Below are 22,601 nucleotides of genomic sequence, written 5' to 3' on the forward strand. Positions count from 1 at the left end.
GTAGGTATGGATCAAATATAACTGCTGCAACCCAGTGGCGTGTATAATCTGCATACCCAGTATGGTAGGTATGCAGATTATATAAAATTATAAAAATCTCAGTACGAGTTATAAAAAATTAAGGAGTAAGAGTTATAAAAGTTTATCCTTAAGTATTTATAACTCATATCGGATTAATATAACTCATTTTATATCATCTGCATACGCTGTATATACCCTCCATGCACGCAATTGCCATAAACCTAAGGAGCTAGTCCGCTACCATCTTAGCACCTAGAGCTAAATAGAAGTGGAAAGACATAGCCTAACAGTCTGTCCCACAGCTGGTGACAAGGCAATTCTCCTCTTGTACTTTGTTTGTATGTTTTCCGGTCTAACCTCAAAATGGCTGGCCCGATTTTAACGAGATTTACAAAGACAGGTGGAGTATTTTGCAATGAGTTTTCTTAGATATTTAAACCGCCAAAAACGATAAAAAAAACATTAACACGGGTTTCATAAAGTTTAAACCTCGTTGGCACTTAGTTCATTACTTAAAACCGTAAGCGACAAGATCTCAATAACTCATATGTCGTAACTCATTGACACACAAGTATGTGTCACAGAGCGGGGGACAATAGCTTTGTTTTTGTGCTCGGGACCAGTCCAACTGGATGCAATTGGTGTCAGCCATCGTCATTCTATCTATTGATGTGATATTGATATGTGTCTGTCACCGACCAGACTTTTACACGACCTTGGCCAATCAGATATCTTTCTAGGTCCTATTGTGTAGTTTGAACCAAACAAATATTTATTTAGATTATTGTTAGTTCTGCTTATTCTGTTGAACACAAATCTCTAAAATAAACTAAGTTTGATCTAAACTAAGGGTGGTCTAAAATTTGTGCTATCTTTTTCATTGAGATGTTTAAATTTAGTTTACTTATTGTAAACCTGTACAAACTTTGCAAAACAGAATGTAATGTTTTAAATTACGACTTCTAATTCTTTGTGTTAACTTCTGACTTTAATAAACTCATAAGAGGTCTGTTGCGTAATTTTAATTTCGAATAGGTAAATTTAAATACTTTAACTTCCAACCAAAAAGAAATATGTTTTTTACTTTCAAATGAACTTATATGTATTGATTCTTAATGTTGTGCTGACTTAGAAATGAAAATGTATGACTGAATAAAGAAAAATTTTCGTTTTTGCATTTCTGGTTTGGCTTATAAAGTTGATTGAATGAAAAGTTATATTTTTATTAAAAAGGTGGTAATAAATGTTTCTCATGCATTAAGTTTTTATTTTCTACTACCAACCATAGACACTTCAAGCTTAACTGGTGTTGATCAATTATTATACAAACGATTTAGGTGTTTAAGACTATAAATAGTGCTTACTCAAATTGGTACCTAACCAATTTCGCGGTATGTTACCTTGACTCAGCAAATTTTCTCAAGGACATTGTTTGTTATTCTTAGAAATATTTATTCTGTTTCTATACAAAACTAACACTTATTTTACTTTTACGCAACATAATTGCAACGAACGCCGGTTTTAGTATCTAGTAACTTTTGTTAAGAAAACATCTACTTATTATTTAAATTTTCTCAGACTATATTTTGTACACATTTTTAATACTTCCCGCGGTCCGAATGCCGAGTATGCCGAGAATGTCTGAGTGCATATGATAGGAACATGTAGGCCTATCACAGGTACTTTACTAACTTACATCGCTAAAGCTGCCAGGGCTCCAAACGCGCCCTGCTCTAAGAAGAGCCCACAACAAACTTATCCGGGTTATTTTTTTTGTCAAATACCAGTCAATAATAATCCAAAATATTGTAATAAGAATTTTCTAAACATGCTAACCAACTGTAGTGACACAACGATAAACAAATGCCGAGTCAGCCACAATGATTTACTTGCGGTAGTAGTAGCTACTAGCTACCTGCTCGAGCATCGCGTGCTGATGAGACGTCATTATCTTGATTTCACTTTCCACGGTTGCGCAAGCGCCGCCGGCGTTACGATGTGCCGTATGACGGAAAACAGGCTACGGAGACAGGCAGCTATCAAAGTCATAAACACGATATTGTATCCTATCCTATCCTATCCTTCTCTAACACGTATTTAGTAAAACAAGTAGTTGCCTGCGACTCCGCTCGCGGCTTTTTTGAGTTTTAAAAAATCCGGCTGCAACCCATTATTTCCGAGGTAAAATATACGCATTATCATCATGATGCAAAGGAACTCCAATGCAAAATATCGCCATTAAAACGGTCAAGCCATGCAGATTCATAAACGAAAAAAGATATTTTTTAAACCTCGCTTGAAACTTAACCAGCAGTTTTTCCGGGTAGTATTATATCTTATGTCCATCTCCAGCATTCAAGCTACTGGTGTGCCAAATTTCATCAAGATCGGTTGAGACAAAAAACAAACATGACCGGAGAGATATCAGGCGTACGACCGATAGCTCAACGTGGTCTCCGAGGCACGGGTGTGAACCACTGCTAATTTCCCAACACCAGGTTGGTTCCAAGAATTTCTTGATAGAAAACCTATTACTATTCACCGGCCCGACCAGGGGATCGAAGCAAGGACCTAGCGTCACATAGTACATTATAGTAAGGACCTCGCGTCACATAGTTTTATTGAATGAAATATTATACTAATTAATATTTTATAATGATTTTACTATTTGACATAAAATTTTACTGACATATTAATACCGAATATATTAGTTTACAAATGCATTTTATATATTTAATATGATTTATCTTGAAATTTTATTAATTAATTTATTTAATAATGAATTTGTTATCATATGAAAATTCTGTCATATTTTGCTACAGTTCATAAACAAAATAAACTAAGCTAAATAAACTAAAACATAACTAATTAAATATTAATTGTAATTTTACACTTTACTGAAACAACAGCTTTACTGAAATTAATTGTAATTAATCAAATTCTGAATGTTATTAATTATTTTTAGTTAAGATTTGCATGCCTTTAAATGGGCTCAACATGGTTCTGTATAACTTTTTGTAACATCTATAAGTTGACAAGTTTTTTGCATAATGATTATGATTATGATTATGATAGTAGAATAATGTACACGATAAAATGAAAGTCAGGAGTTTTTTTTAATTTTATATTTATTATATGCACTACTGTACATATAAGTACATACTAGTACTGTACCTACTGTACATATAGTGCATCGAAATCAGGCCATGCAACTTTCGAATGCATCTTTATTACAATATTAAAGCATTCAATCTTATCTTGTTAAACGCGTCGCTGTTGGAAATAAAGGCGGCGTTCCATCACAGAACTGTTTCAGGATGCGTTGTTTAGCATTTGAATCCCTATTAAAAGAAAGGATAACAAAAGGCCGGAAATATTAAAACATTTAGTATTTGTATGAGGTTTTAAGTCGGGATCGACTTCGGCAATATGTGGGAATATATCGGAGGCTTCAGCCGTGGCTAGTTAGTTAGAGTATTACGCTACAGACAAAGACGTGCCCCTAAGCGATTTAGCGTTCCGGTATATTGTCGTGCAGAAACCGATTAGGGGTATGGGTTTGCCACACTCCCTAACAGGTTAGCCCGTTACCAACTTCTGGTTGTACCAGGTACCATGCTGCATCATCATTTACCACCAGGTGAGATTGCTGTCAAGGTGCAACTTGAAGTAGAAAAAAATCTTAACAAATGTCTTCTGTTAAGGGGTTAAATCAAGCTTTCTTTCTATTTCGCTTTATTTCGGTACGTCCCACACCTTTAAAATAGTTCTATACCGATTAAATAACTGCATATTTCGGCTATGCATATCTCATGTATCTCCATTCTTCGTTTCTCTAACTTTTCATTATATCTTAAAAGTAACGATAAAAAACTAAACGATAACGCTTTTTTTCCCCTATCTTGGAAACACCATCCTCCTTTATTACCTTCTTTTCTTGTGATGCAGTACCCAAGCGTATTTTATATCCTATTTCCTCGGTCCAACCATTCACCAAAGTCAATTTAGATATTTAAATACATATATTTCATACATTAACATAACATATTTCTATCATGAGGTTTTGGTTCTAGTTTTAAGTTTTTTAACTTGAAGCTTTTGTGGAAAAAGTAAAAGAGCTTCGAAGTATATCTTCGCATATCATCGTCTAGCTCTGTAAGTGGGCATGCCACGTTACTGCCAATTATATCATTCAGTGTGCTAAGGTCAAATATTATACAACTCGGCGGAAAATTTCTTCATCTTTTGGGACCACTGTAATCTGTTACAGTAAAAGTGCAAAATTACTTTTTTTTATTGAAGTCGTTCTCGATAAGTACCTACGTTGTTTTTATTGTTTTTATTATTTTTGTTGTTATTGTTGGTGCTTATGAAACACAAAAAGAGTCACTAGAATACTTGTTTTATTTACATTCAACGTAATAAAAAAAATCTAAAGGTCATCCGTAACTCTGACTCATTTTCTTGAACTACATTTTTTAATGTCAGATTTCATTTTGATTTATACCATCCCAATAATATTCATGCTACTTGACATACATATTTTGGTACTTTAATACAGATAAAGTATTTTAATGATTTTTCCTTATGTGTTTGTTATGTGTTGACTGGTCCTATCATTTTAATATTTCCGGTCTTTTGTCATTAACATAATATTATTCATACATTACTTATGCACTAAGTATTTGCGTGATTCAGCCACATTTCCTACCGTTAGTCCCAGTCATTATCACGAATAGCTTTTAATAATTATTTCATACGAAGTTCGCTACACATATCCGATTGCCAACTGCAATTATCCCTATCCCTACTAATATTATAAATGTCAATGTAAGTTTGTTTGTTACGCTTTCACGCAAAAACTACTTAACCGATTCTCATGAAACTTTGTACACATATTCTTGGAAGTGTTAGAAGTAATATAGGATACTTTTTATCCCGACTTAAGCTCGGCTCTCTCTCCTACTTGAGTGAGCGATGCGTCCGCGTGGACAGCTGCTATACAATTACATTTACATGTTTTCGGCAACGATGAAGTGCAGTGAAAAGTTAATGTGGTGTCAATTGTTTATAGCAACGATAATATCTTTCAAACAAATAAAATTAAAATTTTCTTTTGAAAAATGCAACCATTCCATCTGTATTTTCTTACGACGTTGTCACGTTCAACTATCGTCAGTAAGCCGACTTTACAGACAACCAATTTTTTGGCGTTTTTGCACGGTTGAGTGACATACATCCACATTTTCATATCTATATATATATAAAAGGAAGTTGTGTTAGTTACACCATTTATAAGTCAAGAACGGCTGGACCAATTTTTATATTATTTGATTTTTTGGATTTCTCTTAGTCCGGAATAGGATAATAAGTATTAAAATATAACATTCATAAAAAAAAAGTACGGTACGAAGTTCGCCGGGACAGCTAGTTTATAATATTAGTAGGATAACTCAGCAATGCTTCTTGCTATGCTTGCAATTGCATGCTCGGCAATGTGTTGATCGGTTTATATGCGATGGTTTCTCTCTTACTATCAGGTGGAACATCTGCTTGGTCGGTCAATTAGAACCTACTCTAACTATAAAAATCTATAATATTAGCATGGATTATGAAATATATCGGGTCTTATTTGGTGACACGGTGAAATGATGATAGCCCAGTTGGTTGGACTTCGACTTCACTTTCGGGGGGCCGAGTTCGTATCCCCGCACGCACCTCTAACTCTTCTAAGTAATGTGCGTGTTAGAAATTTATTTATTTATTTAGCAACACACCCCGTGAAGACATTACAGTTGGTCTCCCCGGGACTATTAAATGAATGTATGAACGAATAATGACAACAAATTAAATTAAATTAAAACATATACCTAAATAAGCTATATAGCATTAAGAATAAAAAAAATAAAAATAAAATAATAATAACAATAACCAAAAATTCAAATTCAAAATAACAATAAAACAAAACATTCAAACATATAATATAATAATTATTTAAATATCACTTGCTTTAACGGTGAAGGAAAACATCGTGAAACTTGCACGCCTGAGAGAGTTCTCCATAATGTTCTCAAAGGTCCACCAAGTCCACCAATCCACACTGGGCCAGCGTATCGGAGTACGGCCTTAACCCCTTCTCATTCTCAAATGAGAATGTGGTTACACTACCAAGCTTAGCTACGATTTTTGAATAGTATATAAAGTTTCATCTTGCCACTGATCGTCTCAGTTTTTTGTTAATTTCATTGGGTTTTCTCGTCCACAATATTTCGCGATACTCCATCACTGTCAAGTGAAACAGCACGAGGTCAAGCCGCCGATTTAATTAAACATTTAAGCAATCTTCCGAAACTAATTCTGTTTACTTTTGTCAAGTCCGGTAGATATTTCTGTACGTCTAGCTATTTGTTATACTGCAAGTTTTTTGTAAACCTCTACCTGTGTGCCCTCTATAACTATTTTTGTACGTATTAATAGTTATTTTAGATTTCTGTATTTTCTCTGGTCTGGTCTGGTTTTGGCCGTAACTGGTTACCACCAAGTCGAAGAGGTTACGGCCAAGACGTGCCGCTGAGCGATATAGTGTTACGGTGCAATGTCGCGTAGAAACCTATTAGGGGTATGTCTATCATACTGGCTAACAGGTTAGCCCGCTACCGTCTTAGGCTGCATCATCACTTAACACCAGGTGATATTGCAGTCAAGCGCTAACATGTAGTAGAATAAAAAAAAGGTATTATTCTACTAACGCAAATATTATTTGTGAACAAATAAGGTCACGCCAGTTGCGCCAGAAAAAAATAAACGGAATGTCACAATCACACCAATTAAATTACTGCACAACTAAAACTTTCCGCAGCTCTATAAAGGGTTATACTACAGAGAAGAAAACAGAGAGAGAGAGAGAGCAGGGCAGAGCTTCGGAAAGTTTTAGTTGTTTTATTGGTAGGGACCATTAGGCTTAATGCGAATATTGCAGCATATTCTTAACATAGGTAGGCAAATATTAAATATTTATGCATAACTTATTTATGTACAGGTAAAATATCATTGATTTAATATGTTACTATAAGCTCACTGTACAATATAATATGAATAAAACGAATATAAAAAAATGTACGACGATTCGTTCATATTTAATACCCCATTGTACCTATTGTTAATTATTAAAATACTAGCTGCCCCGTGCAACTTCGTCTGCACCAAATCGGTTATTACCGGAAAATACGAATAATATGACATTCTCTAAAAATGAATCCTAGCTAGATCGATTTATCGCCCCCGAAACCTCCTGTATACAAAATTTCATGAAAATCGTTGGAGCCGATTCCGAGATTCCAATTATATAAATATATTCAAGAATTGTTCGTTTAAAGATATAAGATAAACGAGAGACTTTATTTGAAATAAGAAATTGATTTATATAGGATTTTTCAAACAATTTTATGTCAAATATAGCATTTCAGTTCAATAGAGTTTAGGTTTGCTCTATTAGAAAATTTGCTTCTAGTTATTTGGATTGTAGACGAAGCCAATCAGAAAATATGTAAATCTTTGCCATCCTGTTTCTAGTATCTGTTCAAAACAAGATTACAAAGATTGATTTCCTGATTCAGTTATTTAACTGAGCTGCATGAGTTTAATCTCATGAAGGGTATTACTTAACAAAGTAATAGAATGTTATTCAATGCTTTAAATTGTTAACACTCTAGTAGTACCGGTACAGCCGTGTCGCAACTCGCAAATAATTACGAAGCCTCTGATTCAGAAATTATCTGTAGAGTATTATCTTCAGCTATTTAGGACAAATGTCCTCTGAATTGTCTTGTAATAACTGCCTCAATTATGTAGTATTTGGCATTTCCAACTATGGACCCAGAGAACCAGGATTCGATTTGTTTGTTCGATTCTAAAATGAAAGTTAGTCAGGTCTCTATTGGGGTTTTCTGTAAAATCATCTTGTTCTTTCAGAATAATTATAATCGTTATTTTAGAAACGTCAAGGTATGTCTGATAAAACTGTCATAGATTTCAAATAGTGTAAGACACAAATCAATTTGATTTTTGGCATGGAGGAAGTTGAAAGGACGGAGACCATAGGATACTTTTTATGCCAGGAAAACAAATAGTTTCCATGGGATTTGAAAAAAAAACGAAATATAGTGGTTGATTCTGCAATGTATTGATAAATAGGGGAATTGTTTAAATCCTTATAAGCCGCAAGGGTATAAGCGCAGCTAGCTTGATAGAAAATTTCTTGTCTTAAAATAGTATTGTACTAAGTGATACACAGTACTAGCATGTTATAGTCACTATCAGTGGCGTGCACTTCATACATGCACAAAAGCACTGCATACTCAAATTATCTTATATAGCATCATAACTCAAAAACTTTTGAGTTTCGTGCCGGACATCGATCTCGGTCCCCCCGAAAGGAAGGCCGAAGTCCTAACCACTAGGTTCACGAATTATTCAGTACATACGTAGGCGTATTAGGAAATACCAATACGATTTAATATGCTAAGAATTTCCACTAAGTACTTTTCTGAACTTACCGGGAATGGAATGTCTGAATTAAGGACATGTTTTAATATAAATAAATATACATGTAGTATACCAGAAACTTATGTGTGTCCGATTCTGAGGAATAAATTCTAAAACTAGTGCTTTCCTAATCGCTCTGTATCACTTGAAAAGGGAAAGAGATATTTTTAAACACATCAAGATAAACAAAGTAGTTTATTGGATAGAAGCAGGCGTTACTTTATTTAAGCTTAATTTTCATAATACAACTTAGTTTAGTTTTGAGATTTGTGTACCACGGAAATGTCACCATTAAGTAATTCAGCATTGATTAATAATTTGATGCATTTGCTTTTCCAATCGAAGTCAACAAAGCTTGTTAATTATAGATAAATTACCGTCCACAGTTTTTCTAAAAAAAACGAGCAGTGAAATTATTTCCGGCTGACACTTAATCATTGATGAACGCTTAACGTTTTCTATAAAAACACCTAGCTATATTCCTATAAAAACAACAACGTTAAATGGATCTTCCTATAAAAACGTCATGAAATGACAAGTAACCAATGCTAGCTGAAACAGAATGGACTCTACCATAGTTTTTTAAGAAACTTTATATTGCCCGCGAATTTGTCTGCGCTCATTTTTGGTCTCAAAAAAGCTCCTATAGCGACCCTTGTCGTGTCCAGAATTCAATCTATTTTTATACAAAATTTTACAAAGGTAAGTTTAACGGGTAAGCAATAGGTAAAGATACTATATTTTTTAGCTTTTCTGGTATAAATGTTATACTAAATCCATCTATTTCTGCAAAATTTAATCTAGACGGGTCAGATTTTAAGCTGTACTAAGATATCAAACAAGCTAACAGATGCACTACCGCATTCGTTTGCGTTCCGGGATAAAAAGTATCCTATGTTCAACTCTAGGATGTAAGCTATCTCTATGCAAATGTTAAGTGTTCAATCCGTGCAAAATAAGGAATGTTTTTTTTAGTTCCGTCAAAACGGTTTACAATTGATTTTCCGGTATGAAAAGTCTCCTGTCAGGGTGCAAGCAATTTTTAGATCTGTGCACTGGTTAAGCCGAACATAAATAAAATAATCAAAAATAACTATAATAAAAGCCTTATATTATCTTTAATGTCGAGTTAACAAATAGTTTAATTTTATGAGTTAATAATTTACGTGTAACGTTATAATCTATTATAAAAAAGCTGTAATCAATTAATTGTATTAATAATAATATTACTTAAAAAAAACTCTGAGCCTCCTCAAGATTTTTCCACATATAATTAAACAAACAGACAAACTTCCGCATTTATGTTATAATCAATGAGTGGCAATCGCGTTACGGCCCAGATAACCTAATTCCGATCTTTGCAATGGCATGAACCGAGAGCAAGCAACGGGCAGCAATTAGCAGTAAATACGCAAGATTATTTCACGACTCGGTGAGTTTAATAGAGAAAGCTATCTTGTCTATGAATAGTGGAACCAAAGAGAATACAAACAATTTGGAGTGCTGATTGAAGTGCTTTTTTATCTTTTTCTGTCATTATTGAACGTTAGGTATTACTCAATGCATAACACAATAGTTGAACACCTAATACCAAACAGCGTGCACCTTGAGAGTTAGTAGACATTGGATCTATTGTAGTCACATTGTTTCTGTGACGAATTTCTTGAAATGAAGGCTGAGTTTCTGTTATTACAATATTTTTAATCTTTAAAATGATTGTGCTGTCGATCTTTTTGAGGCCAAAATCTTAGGTTCGATATGCAGGATCCTTAATAGTAAAACTAATTTGAAAAAAAATATGTCACTTAATTGTGCCGCTCCATTTTCAAAAACATTTATATGTAGTTTTATAGTAATTGTATAAAGTGGGTAAATAACCAAAGTTTTGATAACTATAAATTCATATTTGCCAGATATTTTATTAAATTGATTAGGATTTTACAGATGTTTTAAAGAACCCTCCCGGCGTCTTAGTCGTTTATCAGTAGACAATTTGTATTTAATTTACACCCAAAAGATGTTATCATATAATAGTAGGTACCTAATTGATATATTTTTTTTAAATTGTTATTATCTCCATGTTTAATATTGATACATCAGACATACTTAAACTGTTACATAAAATAACGCGCTTTAAGTTCGCTAGGGAAGTAATAACTAACTGATATACGGGACAAAACCAAAATGATGTATATTAGTCTCCAAGCCAGTCGAAAGCGCTTATGACTCACATAACGGGTAGTCAAAACAAAATAGCCTAGAATTAGCCTACTGGGTAAATTATACACGAGCTATTGCGTCACATAACACCGCATCGCGTCTCAACAGCCGGCATGCTTCTAAGGTGCCGTAAAATAATTTCTAGTAGTCAAAGAGCCGGCATATCAGAATACAGTTGTCACCACACAACCTCTTACCGCGGGTGTCGTACGAGGCGACTGAGGGAATATAACGGTGAGCGGGCAGCAGAGTTCTCCGTGCTACTACCATCTACTGCGATCCGTCTGCCCGGCGTGGTGATTATAGGCAAATTCTCGCAATGGGAGAAGTTTTTAGTCCAGCAGTGGACTGTTATAGAGTCTTGATTAATCATAAGTTTACCTAATGTTACAGAGTGATTTTATAAAGTGGTACCTAAAATATTAAACTTTTGATGACTATAAATTTATTTTGGCCAGGGTAGGCTTTTTACAAATACGCTAGTAATTATTATTTAGGGAAGGTATCTTTGGATCGTTCGAGTCCATACACTACTGAAGTGTATCGATAATGCAGCCGTATTTATATCAAAATACCCACCAACTCAATGTCATGAACATTGGTTGTTAATCAAATATAATTTTAATTGATTCTTGAAAATTATTTAGTAATTATATAATAATTATGAGCGTATTTGTAAACATTCTAATCAATTTAATAAAATATCCGGCCAATATGAATTTGTAGTATAGTATTCAAAGTTTAATTATTCGTTATTTCCCACTTTATAATATTACTGTTACATTTGTTATCCAAAATCATAGACAAAATCTGTACCCTTCATTTCAGCGTTTGACAAGTATAAACACTTGGTAAAAACCGTCCACCGCCTCACAACCAACAATAATCCGTAAAACGATTTACAGAGCGTACTTATTACATAATTTTAATATTAACATAAATAAAAACGAGTATTCACCCGACGTGCGCCCGGAGGCTGAGTTGCATTAAATTTTGAAACATCATGTAACACTTGTAGCTTTCTTTAAACCTAATTACGACGTAAGTAGGTATATAAGTAGGTAAATACCATACGACCGCACCCTGGTTACACCAGTTTGTCTTGTCTCGTATTACCGCTTTTTACTCACGTGTCATTTTAAGGTAACCTACATTGGCTATCTATTGAGTGATACCTTTTACCAATTGTAGGTCTGTCGTTGGTCTTTGATTTACTATTAGAGGTATACAGGTTATGTGTGCTAAACGAATTACTAACAGTTTAAAAACAGCCAACGCTTACAACGTCTTTGGCGGTGTCGTGTATTAACAAGCATATTGCATTAGTAGTTTTCTCAGTGTAAAGGAGTCTACACTCTAAATAGTCTAGACGCCTTTACTCTGACTGGTATAAATTAATTTTCGATTATAAATTAAACTCGCGGTACTCTTAATTATAAACACTTACAATGAATCATCATCACAGTAAAAGTATTATTACTAAAAAAATATACTATTCATTTATTTAGCAAAACTTCTATTTATATTACTTACACATATACTACATATTTGACGGCCGATGGGCGCAGTTTGCAGCGAACCTGCTTTCTGAGTCAAAGGCTTCCGTGGATTCCCACAACTGGAAAATGTTTGTGTGATGAGCATGAATGTTTTTCAGTGTCCGCATGTTTATATGTATATTCTAAGTATTTATGTATATTATTCATAAAAATATTCATCAGTCCTCTTAGTACCTATAACACAAGCTACGCTTACTTTGGGGCTAGGTGGCGATGTGTGCGTTGTCGTAGTATATTTATTTATTTATGTTACGTTACGTTACGGATATTTAGCGTACCAAAGCGTACCATATCTGTTATTTAAAACGGCCTTTATTGTAGCAAAAAGTAGACCAATAAGTAATTGTATCATATCTAGCTAATAAAAAACTTTCACAAATAAAAATGAACAGAGGTGTTTATTGTTTGAGCTGGATTAAAGTATCGATATTATCCAAATCCGTCTCACCCACTCACTTTCTTCACGTGACTACTTTCAAATCATTGTCTTCAAAGGATCTTCTCAATTGTTGCAGGTGGAGTTTTTTTCTAGCGCTTCTGTTACTGGGAGTTGCTCTTGCAAATGAAGAAGAGGATGATGTGCCAGATGCAGGCGTCGAGGAAGATGAAGATGATGAACTGGCATTAGATCGAGAGGTATTGTACCTGTCTATACTTCTATAGTAATATTAAAAACAGGAAAGAATTTTTTGATTGTTTGTACCGAAAATGCTCCATTTTTTGACGAATACGAATAGTAAACTTAACTAATACGTACGCAGCTATTTTTTTACATCCCGATATTATTATAATTATTATATTTATAATAATTTATAATTATGTTTTATTGGTTCATGCAGGTATTATGAAGTAAGAATTATATTGTCTATTGTTACAGAATCTGTAGACCTTGAAGATATCTAGGCTAGATTAATTTGTCTAAAACAGATTTCATATAGCCTCTATTCAGACCTTTGTAACTAAAAGGTCCTTCTCCATTTGCCAATCTTTAACACAATATATGAAATTAAGTGATGATAATTTTCAGCCCTTTTAAAAAAGCAATCAAAACTAACGTCGCAAAATTCATTTAATACGAAAGAAGGGTCAATTTTTTTAAATAAATCTTAAATAGAAAGGTAGAAGATAGAATCGGTTGGTTTATCAACCGCGAAAGGTGCAAAGTCTTTTGAGGGGTAAATATATGCTTTTATACATTTTTCCGCAGGGAAATCTAGGTCCTGCAGTTTAAAATACATATTTTGCTAAGACACATTTATTAATGCGACTTTACTATATATACTATTGATGAATTTCTCATGGGTTCTAGTCCTTCTCATCTCCCGCTAGATAGAAAAATAGTTTTAAAATGTTGCTGTTGCGAAAGAGCAGCAGCTGAGTTTCTTGCTGGCTACTTCTCGGTGGAGTTCTGCCTTAAGAACCGGTGGTAGAGTCACTACAAACAGACAGACTTTCAAAAAGTGCTTATAAAGTAGACTTACTTGAAATAATCTATCTACTTTGTACGGTACTACACTATACTATGAGAATTATGTTGTCTGTATGAATGGTTACATACGGTTGATAGGGCATTGAACTCGCACCTGGTATGTCATAGTTTATCTCATAGTCATAACGCGTTTACTTTTATTCTCTTTGTTCTTTGATTGTAGTATTTCAGTGCTAAATGCCTTATTGGTCACGTGCTTATCCTATTTCACTGCAGTATTCGCTTCTTCTTAGTACCAGTAGGCGGTAATTCACCCTCGTGCCTAAAAAGCACGTTGTGCCATCGGTCCCGGTCATTTTCACTAAAATGCGACATTAATCTTTAAAGCCCGCCGCCCAGTATTGTAACGTCTTGATGGATTTTTGTTGCTTTTATGCCTGCCTCACTCTATTAGTAAGTTAGTTCAACTCGAAAACAAGGTCCTGGATTCGATTTCACAGGCCTTGTAGTAATTGATCCGATCAGGGAATGGAACCTACGACCTTGCGATCCATAGCTGAAAATTCTAACCACTAGACCAAAGAGGCAGGTAGGTATTATTATGGTTAAATTAGAAAGGATTTCATATACCTAACTCTTACATAATAATGTAGGTACTATTAAAAACATTTTATACCTTCCAAACTGTTGATAGTGTAGAAAACTTACTTTCAGTTTCGTTGTTTAAAATGGACAGTGCGCTTGCGCCGAACCGCTTTTACTTTCATTCCAATATTTATGAATGACTACACTATAAATAAGAGATAGATAGATAAAGTCTGTGTTGCATAATATAACACAACTTAAGCAAATAATATATAGAGTTTTTAGAGTTGTGAATAAAAAATGGATCAGTTGAGATTATGCAAATCGCACGAATGAAAATAGAAGAAGATTTACATTGTTAAACACAATGAGCTCATTAAAAACCAAAACACTTAAAATGTTGTCATTTTTTACGTGCCTACAAAAACTCGTCAGTGTAATAAGAGAAATCGAATGAAATTGCCAAAAAATTAAGTCTATACCTACCCCTAGTACATGATTGCACTTAACGTGGATGGTTTTCGAGAATCGAACGTAACGGAAAATGTTGCTTTATATTAAAGTTTTTACGGAACGGAGATTCTCTGTTCCCTGAGTTGGAATTTGTGCGCGACTTCTGCTATCAACATTCTACAGAAAGCATTCAATGAAAAGTATTTTGTAGCTCATGGTTTCTTGGTTAAAGGTTCTTTAAGCAGACTTTATTCGCTGGTGCAGTGTTGCACATTTAAAAGCTTAATGATTATAGAATGTTCCGTCTGAAACCCCTAAGCTGTGAACTTAGACATGTGCAAGGGCTATTCTTATGCGTACATTCCGTATTACAGATTATTTGTTTCAATATAGATTGCTTGTAATATGGACTGAATTAAAACTACTTTTTATAGATATAGAAGTTCTTACATTACCATATTACTATTCCATTACCGTTATATTTTATTCTCATTGCATGCATCTTATGAAGGCCGTGGTCCAACTATCTGGCGACTTAGTTCAGATAGATAAACTTCTCGCGCCCTTGAGTGCAATATTTAATAGATCAAAACGCACATACATTTAGTAAGTTAGAGGTGCTTGCCAGAGATCGAATTCGGTCCCCTAAAGCCAGCATCCTAAACTTTTGGGCTGACACCGCTTCAGCCATCACCAATACACAAGTTCTATACCTAGTCGAAAACGATAAAGGCTTGCGAGGTGTGACCTCGTACTAAGAGTGATGGTGTTATATGATTACAAATATAGCACAAAAACAGGCAGAGAGCGATACAATTCAATAACCCATGCCGTTTTTGCGATGCCAGTTTGCAAGATAGTGAAAGTTGAAAGTAGCGCGTTGGTTTGTTTTATTTCTTTTAACAATTTATAGTCAGATTGAAAGTTAGGTTTTTTAACTTTGGAACATAAGTGAAATGCAAATTTCAATTTATGCTATTTCTAAGCTGTGCCGCGCTGGTTTACCTGAATTCAATTTAAAAAAGGAAAAAATAGAATAAGTAGCCCTCACTCGTGCATATCTACTAACGTTTGATATCCCGGTGCGAACAGTGCTAGATTTAGACTACTAGGGAGGCCCACAACCCCCTTTATTTCATAACACAAGACAAAATACTCGTAATTATTGTAAAAATGAAATTGAAAAGAACAAATTATGTTGAAAAGAACAACTGCTGAGTTTCTCTCCGGCTTTTTCTCGGTAGAATCTGCCTTGCGAACACGCGGTAGAATCAGTACAAACAGACATACTTGAGGTTTCATAAGGCGTAAGTACTTGAAAAAAAATAATTTCCAATTTTGAATTTTAATTTAAAAAGCCTTGCCTTTCTTGCTAACAAATATTTTTCGGTGCTGTTTATGGCGCCCCTGAGACGTGAAACCTTGAGCAATTATTTAATTTGCTTATGAGCTAATCCGGAACCAGGTGCGGGGTCGTTATCCATGCGCCTTGGGAGTGGGGACCCATAGGTCCAAAGGTTTTGCTAACTGCCACATAATACCACGTTATAGCACGTGCTATGATATAATTTCTCCAGCTAATGTTCCTCGCAATGACAAACGTCGCCACGCACGAGCGGTTCTGTCGCGCGGAATCTCCGACGGTCATTTATATTATTTTCCGCTAATGTGAACACGTTGATGGTAAGGCGTTTGCACATAGAACGCGGGTCACTCGCAGAGTCCGTCCTGATGGTATCTATTGTATTAATATTATGAAAATTAAGTGTTAATTTCCTATACTCGCTAAAAGAAGGAGAATCTGTATGGTGTAATTTATACATAAGACTTAGGTTAATGGAAACAGGACGGTACTTTGTATAGTATATTTTCCTTCTTCTTAATTATTTATTAAATAATTGACGGACAAAGCCGTCAATTATTTTTACAATGAAAAAAAAAGGTCAACACACTCGTAAATAAAAATATTTTTATTTTATTAAACACAGGAGAAATCTGAAAAGAGGTGATAACGCATTGGGCAGGAACTCGACTTCCCTTTCGGGGGGCTTTTGTTTCCCAGCACGCACCTCTAACTTTTCTAAGTTATGTGCGTTTTAAGTACCTAATTTTAAAATATCACTTACTTCAACGGTGAAGGAAAACATCGTGAGGAAACCTAAACTACATGCCTGAGAGTTTTACATAATAGTGTGTGGAGTCTACCAATCCGCACTAGGCCAACGTGGTGGACTACGGCCTTAACTTCTTCTCGGTGTGGGACCGTGCTCTGTAGTGGGTCGGTAATGGGTTGATATGATGATAATGATGAAGATAAATCTTACCCAACCTAACCTAACTAGAAAATAGCGCTATATTAATTGTATGGTAAGTTACGCCTATATTTCATACAGACTTGGGGCCCTGATTTTTTATGAACTGTATTCATTTACATACATATGTACACAGTGGCGTGCATAGAGGATATGTACAGGGTATGCAGATGATATAAAATAGAGAAAATCTCCAGAACGAGTTATAAATACTTAAGGGAAGGCTTGTTAAAACTCTTACAATGTCTTAAGTTTTTTATAACTCGTAGAGATTTTCTTAATTTTATATCAACTGCACCCTGTGCGTACCCTCTATGCACGCCACTGTATGTACATATGTAGATATAAGATGAGTTTTTGTTTCGTAACTGACACATCTTCATACAATGACTGTAAATTTTCCATTACAATTGTGCTTAAGAGTGCGGTGCAATTACAATGTTAAATAGGATCGGGGCCCTGCTATATTACTTAATATTCGCACCGTTACGCCAACGACCGCGTTCGGTATGCCTCAGGATTTAAATCGCGTGTTACCCAATAGGTAATGATTTGTGTCGAAGAATGTAGCCAGTTGACAACATATATTTAGTATTTTATTAGCCGTGAAGACAATTTCCTGGTTTTCTTTTTCTAAGATAAAGAAAGGCTTCAATACAAATACAGGTAGGTATGTACTTTAGTTAAATAAATTGATTCCGGACAAGACAAATATAGTTAATATATTAGACTCTATTATATAAGATAACTTGGATATCTGATAAATGGCGGGAGGCTTCGTGCATGGTGGACCCGGTTTTTAGGCTAATCTGTATAAAGCCAGAAAAACACGAAGATAAGTAGGAAATCCAATAGCTCTGCAACGCATCGTTGATTAGCCTTGATTGTCATAAAAAAAAACTAAGAGTTTGATATATAAATTCGGACTGAATTTAAACGGGCTCATATTTCCATCCTACACATGCCTTCAAGCGACAAGCGACCTTCAGGTATGAAATACCAAGCGAAAGCAAGCGAATGATGGAGAACAGTAACGTGCACAGGGTTTTGTTGACAAGGGTATGCATTAAGAAGAAAAATGGAATAAAATGGAAAAATTCTTCCCCTTTATGAGAATACAAATATTTTAGGATAAGCTTTTGTGGTTGTATGAAGTGTACGCCTCTGATGGACAGAGCCCTATCAGAAGTATCTATACGTGAACAAATCTGAAATGAAGAAGATCCGCAGAAGAACTTAAGTTACCGAATTAAATGTAAAGTGTGACACTTGTGTGACATTTTTTCACATCTTTTCCTAGGGTTCTTACACCGGAATATTTCAATACCATTTCGTATCAATAATTCCTTACATTTACAACTGGCTTCACTGGCTTGTATCCTTTTGTATTCTCATTCAGACTTCGAAGATAACGGTCTGTATAATTTTGGTCTTTTAGATTCAAGATCCATTTATTATTGTTACTAAACGTATCGGCAAATGACATTTTTCTAACAGTTGATACCTACTCAATAATGAAAACGATAGAGGCTTATGAGAAGTATTTCTACCGAAGTCGTAGTACCTATACCTTAGCTCTCTTATTCTCTTGATTATATATCTATTATATATACTATCTATCTAAGTAAGTGTGTAGAAGTTACAAGCACGTGGGAGCAAACAATGCCCGCCCACTGCGTTTTGTAACGCTTCACATTATCTCGAAACATTTACAAACAGTTTACAGTAGTGGATATGATAAAAGGTGTACAAAAAGACGGGCGAATGACGCATGTATTGTGACAAAATAACAGAATACTATATTGAGTTACAGGTATCCGTTGTATACAGGTATACGTTGTATTCTGATCACAAAATGTGACGGCCGATCAGAATACAAACGTCACCACTTCCCGCGGATGCCGTACGGGGCAACTGAAGGAATATAACGAGGAACGGTCAGCAGCCAACATCTCCAGATGTTCAATAATTTAAAATGGGTCATCTATTATATATATAAAATAGAAAGTGTGTGGGTATGTTCCGTATAAGCTCCGAAACGGCTGGACCGATTTCAATGAAACTTTCAGGGAATTTCCGGATTGTTCTGGCGAATAATCCTGTAAAGTTTGGTGACGATCGGAGCACTCCTATTTTTGAACTGTCAAACTGTCAAATACAGCTTTTTTTTACTATGATGTTATTCTATTGTTGTGTGTACATGGGTGTAGATAATGATCTTCACCCGCTCGAGAAGAGAATGAATACGGAGAGAAATAAATGATTTAATATATTATGAGACTTAAATTAAAAATTTAATGATGCAAGTTTATTGTATAATAAAAATAAAGCAAAATCTAGTCCAGCAAAGCAGGCTGGGTACGCTAGTACTATATACAAACTCAAAATCAGTGCAATATATAAGCATTCATGAAGGTTATGAAAATGTGAATGTGTCAAGACATTTCTACACACGGATTTTTTTTTTAAATTTTGTTATTATATTTAAATTTATGGCAGATAATCCTTATTTCTCCAGGAAACGCGGAACCTCAGACCGCGGGCGTACAACCAAGGCGCGTTCCCCAACACCCTGCCCAGCGGGTTCCGACCGACGCAGTCCCTGGCTGAACTTGCGGGCTACCAGCAGAGGCCTCAGCAGCAGGAACAACAGCAGGAGTTCCTCATCCCCAGCAGGCCTCAGCAGCAGGTTTACATCGAGGAGCAGAGGCCAGCGCAAATCAGGGCACCGCATAGAAAAGTAAGTAGATCATTATAAGTACAACGTGTAAATGAAAACCGAAATATTACTTTACAAGCTTCATATTACTAACATTATTTACTGTCTCTGAAACTTATATGCGAAACCGAAACGCTAGTAGTTTTTAAGTAAACCACTGCCATAATTTTTACTGAAAACAGCAGGTACAGTACACACATGCAAAATAAGAATCAAGTGACTCCCGTCACTTATTTAATCCATTATAAAAGGGTCTCAAATACTATGCGCGTGTCGGTCTTTACCTTCAATAGGGTTGTCATAAGTAAACACTTAAATTGTTTTTAATTAGTTTGTATTTAAAAATAAATATGCATCTTTTGATTTAATGCTTTTACGGGGTAATTCCTTATAAAGTATACTTATGCACCTTTCAACAGTATTTTGTAATTTAGTTACATGTTGTACATAATTAATATATAAATTAAAAACTTAGCAAAACCCCTGACTTTCAACATACTGTATATATATTATTGTACTAGTCAAGCCTTTTATTTGATACACATATTTAAGGTGTAAAAAAATAAGTTTTCCGCCATTTTTTGCCGCCATTTTCACAATCCATCCTATTTACTTGACTAGTGAGTTGATTTTAACTGAAACTTCTATTTATACATAGTTGCATCTAAGATATAGCCCAATGAGTTAACAGTCTGTAACTACAAACGTTGACGGCCGATTGGCGCAGTTTGCAGCGATCCTGCTTTCTGAGTCCAAGGCCGTGGGTTCGATTCCCACAACTGGAAAATGTTTGTGTGATGAGCATAAGTGTTTTTCAGTGTCTGGGTGTTTATATGTATTTTCTAAGTATTTATTTATATATAATTCCTAAAAATATTCATCAGTCATCTTAGTACCCATAACACAAGCTACGCTTACTTTGGGGCTAGGTGGCGATGTGTGTATTGTCGTAGTATATTTATTTATTTATTTATTTATATTTATGTTGTAAAAAAATAAGTTTTCCGCCATTCTTTGCCGCCATTTTCACAATCCATCATATTTACTTGACTACTGAGTTGATTTTAACTGAAATTTCTATTTATACATAGTTACATCTAAGATATAGCCCAATGAGTTAACAGTCTCTAACTACTAACGTTCACACTGTGGTGCAATGTAAAAATAAATTTGTATTTCTTTCTTTCACTCAGCACCTTAACGTCATATTTTTTTTTATTTCTGTAGCAACAGCAAGAGCAACGTCCACAGAAACAGCAGCAATCGTCTGAAGAAGAGTTAGAAGAGAAGGAGGAGCCAGACCGCCTGTCCACTCTGCTGCAGCAGTCCAAGTTTAACTGCGTCAGCAAGAACACTGGCTACTACGCAGACGAGGAGCTCAGCTGCGAGGTGTTCCACTACTGCCAGGACAATGTCAAGCACTCCTGGATCTGTCCCGAGGGCTTCACTTTCCACCAGGTAAATAGCACAATGGAATAACTTGCTTAATTCGGTAATAGCCCAGTGGGTAGGACTTCGGTATCACTTTCGTGGACCGAGTTCGAATCCCAGGACGCACTTCTATCTTTTCTAAGTTATGTGCGTTTTAGGAAATTCAAATTTCCTTCACCTTTGAAACACCCATTTCAATGGTAAAGGAAAACATCGTGAGGACAGCTGCATGCCTGAGAGGTCTCGATAGTGTTCTCAAAGGTGTATGGTGCCTTCCGAACCGGTGGTAGAGTCACTACAAACAGACTGATTTGACATTTTAAAATGTTAGGCCTACAAACTTATTATGAGTTATGAATTATAGTAATCAATTTTTTTTTTATTTGCCCAGGTCCACCTTATCTGCATGCCGCCCACCCAGGAAAACATCTGCCAGAAGTCTTCAAATTACCACTTCGTGAACGACTACCTCTACAGACCCATAAATGAAGAGGAGGTGCAGCGGAAGCCGAGCCTCTCCCTCAAGTACTCCGACAGATACTTCCCCTCTGAAGTGTACAGGGATGACCGTTTCGAGCAAGAGGAAGAGGAAGAAGTAAGACAATGGCTCTTTTTATTTTCTAAACGCTAATGAAAATAAAAAAATAGTATTTAAATACCCACAGAGTAGACATACAGAAAATACAGATTCCTCATTCAGCCATTATTACATACAGTGCATTGTGTCCAAATAACGTGAAATCTCACCTCGCACTAGCGTAATTTTTTCCCATGTACGAGTATGTATTGTCGTAGTATATTCTTTTTTTATTCATACAGGTGCTCGTAACATAAAAGCAGTTATTACAGTCCTACCTTACCAGGCATATCTTAAACGTAAATAAATATACTACGACAATACACAAATCGCCATCTACCCCAAAGTAAGTGTAGCTTGTGTTATGGGTGAATGATAATTATTTGACACTGAAAAACATTAATGTTTACAACACAAACATTTCCCAGTTGTGGGAATCGGACCCACAGCTTTGGACTCAGAATGCGTATTTTTTTTTAACGTTATGCATCTCGTTGCATGGAGTTTTAAATCGAATCGATTCTAAAGAAGTTTCATTTCAAAAATTAAGTTTACCACGACGAAATATCGTATTATATATTTTTATAGTATATTTATTTTTTCTTTTATTACATATAATCTTAATTATTAATAGTATATACTTTTGAGTGTTAATTTATGTATTGTTTTGTTTTAATTGCGATTTCCCGTCACTCGTGTTACCTGGAAGAGATCTTTTATAGTGATAAGGTCGCCTTTTGCCTGTAATATT

At 35.1% G+C, this 22,601-nt stretch overlaps 1 protein-coding gene across 1 annotated transcript in view; it reads left to right on the plus strand.

Moving 5' to 3' along the window:
* The window catches only part of LOC120637384 (putative uncharacterized protein DDB_G0271606), a 33,729-nt gene that overhangs the window by 9,418 nt on the left and 1,710 nt on the right, over positions 1-22,601 (plus strand). The window contains exons 2-5 of the mRNA XM_039909208.1: positions 12,860-12,980; positions 19,642-19,863; positions 21,070-21,300; positions 21,665-21,868. Coding sequence (XP_039765142.1) covers positions 12,860-12,980; positions 19,642-19,863; positions 21,070-21,300; positions 21,665-21,868 — 778 coding nt within the window. The remainder of the gene's footprint in view (positions 1-12,859; positions 12,981-19,641; positions 19,864-21,069; positions 21,301-21,664; positions 21,869-22,601) is intronic.

The sequence above is a fragment of the Pararge aegeria genome, chromosome 3 (assembly GCF_905163445.1).
Source record: "Pararge aegeria chromosome 3, ilParAegt1.1, whole genome shotgun sequence".
NCBI lineage: Eukaryota > Metazoa > Arthropoda > Insecta > Lepidoptera > Nymphalidae > Pararge > Pararge aegeria.